The following is a 4021-nucleotide window of genomic DNA, read 5'->3' on the forward strand; positions in this document are numbered from 1 at the left end:
GGTCCAGGCAAGAGGTGTCCGAGGCAAAAGTCGTCCCAGGAGTTCCAGCAAGTACCTGGAGAAAGAAGCAGCAGCCTGAGGTGGGCAGCCTGCTGCCATGGTGCCCTCTCCACACCACCACCGCGCGGTGGGGTCAGCTTCCACCCACGGCACTTCCCACGGGACATCACTGGGATGCTTCTTCCAGGGCTGCCCAGCCCCTCACCTTGCCAGAAGACCCGTTACTGCTTCCCTCGCTGCTTCTTGGCTGGCATGACGGGAGCAATCTCATCCTCAGACATGTCGTCTTCCTCCTCAAAGGAGTCATCTTCCCTGTGCACTAGGACATGCATGTAACTCTGTTACCCACTTTGGAAAACACAGTTTCCTCCTAAAACACCCAAAGAACAGAGCAGCCCAAAGAGCTCGTGGGCAATAAGCCATGTCCCAGCTGTAGGAAGCTCTCAGATGGGAATGGTAACAGAAAGGCATGGGAAGAGGAGACACTCTGGGTCATCCACATCCTTTTCTTGGGCAGGGCTCAACACCAGGGAGATGGATCCCTGGGGAAACAGCACAGGGGGTCACTGCTGGACAGATGCTGGGCAGCACCAAAGTGCTTCTCCCCAGGTTTCCCAGGGAAAGAGGGCATCCCCATGGAGGAAAGCCCTCCATGCCCCTTTCTCCTCCCGAGCCTTTCCCACACGCTGCTCCTTACCGATCTGGTGCCAGCCCGCAAGGTGCACTGGGCCGGAGCCCGCTGCCAGACGGAAAGTCACCGGAGGCTGCAGCTGGAAGTTGTCCAGACTCAGCTGCAGAGAGACAGAGGGCGGGAGATATCAGAGGCAGAGGCAAAACCCAGGGTGACCCATACCAGCTGGCAGGGTGCTCGGATCGGTTAAATACATCTTAGCTTGGGCAGAGAGAGGGGTGGCAAGGGTGCATCCCCGCAGGATGCAGGGGCTGGGAGGGAGACCTGGAGCGATGTTGCTCAGCAGTATGTGCACACACCATGAGGTGCGGAGGCACCTGCAGCCTGGCCACAGCTACTCCAGGCATTCCCCAGGGAAACGCAGACCAGCTCGTGGTCAGGGTCTGGAGGGAAAGGTCTACAGACACCCAGAGATGTAGAGTCCCTGCAGCCTGCCTGAGTCCCCTGGTATTCTCTTACCAAGGGCTGGCACGACAACCTCAGATTCGCCACCGGCACCGCGATCTCCTGGTTCTCGTGGTTTCGCCCAACAACCTCCACCACGTTGCACTCATCCTTGGCACCATCCGTGAGGCAAACCTGGAGGGAGCAGAGGTTGGGAATTACGGCCCTCCCAAGAAAGGCAGCAGGGACAGTCAGGCCTCTCCTCGGGACAAGTGACCCACAGCAATGCCAGCAGCCTGGCTGCTACGCAGGCACCATGTGCAGTGCCACTGTGTAAATGGGTAAGACAGGGACCTGCACCTCTGTTGCGTGAATGCACAGACTGGCTGCTAATTCCTGGAGACAGCACAAAATCCCTCCCTGCAGCCACCGTCCCTTTGCTGCCTGCTGAGGGGCTCCGTGCCTTTCCAGCTGGACAGCCGTTCCTGCATTTGTCTCAGGAGACAGCATGTGGGCTGCATTTTCTGTTGATCCTTGCTGGTAGTTCCCATGTTCCCAGGACAGACAGTGAGCCCAGAAAGAGCCAAAAAAATAAATGAGCAAAGCCCTGAGTGCCCCTTTGAGAGCAGGAGGCCAGAGACCTGCCTGGTGGGGACCTGTGTTCTGCTGTAGGCCCCAGCAAGGTCTAACGCAGGGAAAAACACCCTCCTTCACCCTATATCCAGAGGATCCTTGCACCAAACAGCCCCCAGACACTGCTGGCTTTATTCTGGTGCCTGCATAGGAGGGAGAAAAGCACCAGCCCCTCATCCTGCCCTCGTGGGGGCCAGTGCCAAGACCTCAGTGCAGGGTCCAGCCCTCCAGCTGAGGGGAGTGAGCCTGGCAAGCAGATGGGCTGCTGGAGAGGAGGAGAAGCCCAGCTAACCCTCCTCTCTCTTACCACAGACAGAGCCAAGATGTGGTCGGAGTCATCTTCCTCATCCACCTTAAACGTGTAGGATTTGGTGCTGCTGGTCAGCTCGCAGCCTGGGAGCAGAAGATCAGAAGCAGATGAAGAAACAGCTACATGGGCCTAAAGAGCCACAGCCACGTGGTTCCCAGCAGAAGCCCAGCCCAGGCAGACAAGCACGTGGCATCCCCAAAACAGCTTCTTCTTAGTGCTCCGCGGGAGCTGCAGAGCAGGGCACTCAGGCTGAAGTCCTGCAGACTATCCACCCACCAGGGACAAAACCTGGCTCCCCACGCTGGGCTGCTATGAGAATAAGGCCAACACAAGTGACATCTTCTGCTCTCATGACCAGGCTTCAGCCAGCTGCAGCGAGAAGGGCAAAACGCCCTGGGCTGTTTCCTCACTGCACAGTGAATAACTGATGTGAAGCAGACAGGAAAAACGCAGAGCGGAGCCTTTCTGCTCCAGACCCGGGGCTCCCAGCGGAAAGAGAGGCACCAGCCCCGGGCCAGGGCGGCCCCGGGCCCGGCTTGTGCCCCCCACTCGGCAGGGCAGCGCCTGGGCCGCGGCGGGGCCGGCGCCCTCCGCGCACGTGGGCCGGGCCGGGCCGGGCCGGGCCATGTGCCGGGCCGGGAGCTGCCCCGGCCGCTCGTGCGCGAGGAGCGGCGCCACGTGCTGCTAGGGGCTCCCCACCCCGCCACGCGTGTCCCTTTCCCCACACGCTGCGGGCCTCCCCCAGCCCCGCACGGCCCCCCCGCTGCCCCGGCCCCCGTTACCCGCCTAGGGCTCGGTAGTAGCCGCCCGCTCCCGCAGCTCCCCCCAACCTCCCACGTTTTCTCCCACGTTTTCTCTTAGCTGTCTCCAGGTCTCCCTTTCGCCCCCTCCACGTGTCCCCACTGCGCTCCACGTGTGTGTGCCCCGCTCCCGTCCTTTACTCGCCACGTGTCTCTCCCCCCGCCGCCGTCCCCTCCACCGGTCTCTCCCGCCCTCTCTCCTACTCCATCGCCTCCCTGAGGTCGCTCGTGCCCCCGTTCCGCCCCCCAGCCTCAGTTCCCCCCGGTCCCGCTCACCGAAGAGGACGCTGCCAGGCCCGTGCGGCTCCATGAGGCGGCGACGGAGGGAGGGAAGGAAGGAGAGCAGGGAGGGAAGGAGGGACGGGGCCGAGCCGGCCCGCCCCGTCCGCTGCTCCCGCCCCCGGAGCTCCCGCGGCCGCCTCCGGTCCGCAGCCCCGGCGGCTCCGCCGAGTTGGTGGGTTCTTTGGCGGAGGTCTCTCTCGCTGGAGCAGCCGCAAGGGAAGCCGGTGAAATGTCCCGTTTATGGCATTTTAATCCCTTGCGATTAAAGCAGCAGGGTTATGCACCCCGACGGCGTCCTAACGGCTGCTCCTGGAAACTGCCTCTGCCCTCAGGAGAGGGTCAGAAAGTGCCGAGGAGGGTGAGCAGCCCCAAAGCCCCTGGAGATGAAAGTCAGCCCCGCAGCCCTTACCTGGGAGTGTCCTCCGCGGGTTGGAGGGGCAAGGCCTTGGCCCCCACACTGCCGCCTGCGCCCGGGCACTGCGTGTGACTGCTGGGCTCCTTCCTGCACCCCCCAGCACCCTTTGCAGAGGGGAAGCGGGAAGGATGCCAAGGGAGAGCCAGGATGGCAGAGGAGCTGGGAGAGCAGCACAGGCTGGGAGGGAGGGACTGGCCCCCTTACCATCCTTCGAACATTGGACAAGGGTGGCTGGAGCTCCGAGCCAGGGCAATATTCTGCTCCAGGTGTGCAGGGAGCCCAAAGCCCAAGCCATGGCCTTGCAAAGCCAAAGGGGAAGGATCCCGCTCCTTGCTTGGGCTGGACGACGCGCGGCTGCACAGAAGCAGAGCCCTCTCGGGGCGAGCTCACGCTCGCTCCTGGCTCCGAGCCCGCTCCGCTTCCCTGGCCAATGAGGACTCCTCTGGCCGGCCGTTTCCTTCCAGCTGGAGTCAATTCAACAACATGACTGAAGAGGTATGAAGAGC

At 62.4% G+C, this 4021-nt stretch overlaps 1 protein-coding gene across 1 annotated transcript; it reads right to left on the bottom strand.

Moving 5' to 3' along the window:
• Nucleotides 1-204: 204 nt before the first annotated feature.
• NPM3 (nucleophosmin/nucleoplasmin 3) lies at nucleotides 205-3165 on the bottom strand. Its single transcript, XM_088528883.1, has 5 exons — nucleotides 3095-3165; nucleotides 2016-2101; nucleotides 1151-1270; nucleotides 698-791; nucleotides 205-319 (listed from the first exon to the last, which is right to left on the bottom strand). Exons 1-5 carry the CDS (start codon nucleotides 3126-3128, stop codon nucleotides 222-224), a joined length of 432 nt encoding a protein of 143 aa, XP_088385009.1. The 5' UTR covers nucleotides 3129-3165; the 3' UTR covers nucleotides 205-221.
• Between the last annotated feature and the right edge of the window lie 856 nt (nucleotides 3166-4021).

The sequence above is a fragment of the Tinamus guttatus genome, unplaced genomic scaffold (genome assembly GCF_059628265.1).
Source record: "Tinamus guttatus ecotype Peru unplaced genomic scaffold, ASM5962826v1 Tinamus_guttatus_pri_ptg000314l, whole genome shotgun sequence".
Taxonomy (NCBI): Eukaryota; Metazoa; Chordata; class Aves; order Tinamiformes; family Tinamidae; genus Tinamus; species Tinamus guttatus.

What these genes read in the sequence shown, in the direction of transcription:
- NPM3 (XM_088528883.1), bottom strand. Translation starts at nt 3,128, where the DNA reads ATGGAGCCGCACGGGCCTGGCAGCGTCCTCTTCG. An exon ending in GGTTGTCGTGCCAGCCCTTG is followed by an intron (nt 792 to 1,150) that starts GTAAGAGAATAC and finishes GTCTCTCTGCAG; the next exon opens with CTGAGTCTGGACAACTTCCA. An exon ending in TGCGGGCTGGCACCAGATCG is followed by an intron (nt 320 to 697) that starts GTAAGGAGCAGC and finishes TGCATGTCCTAG; the next exon opens with TGCACAGGGAAGATGACTCC.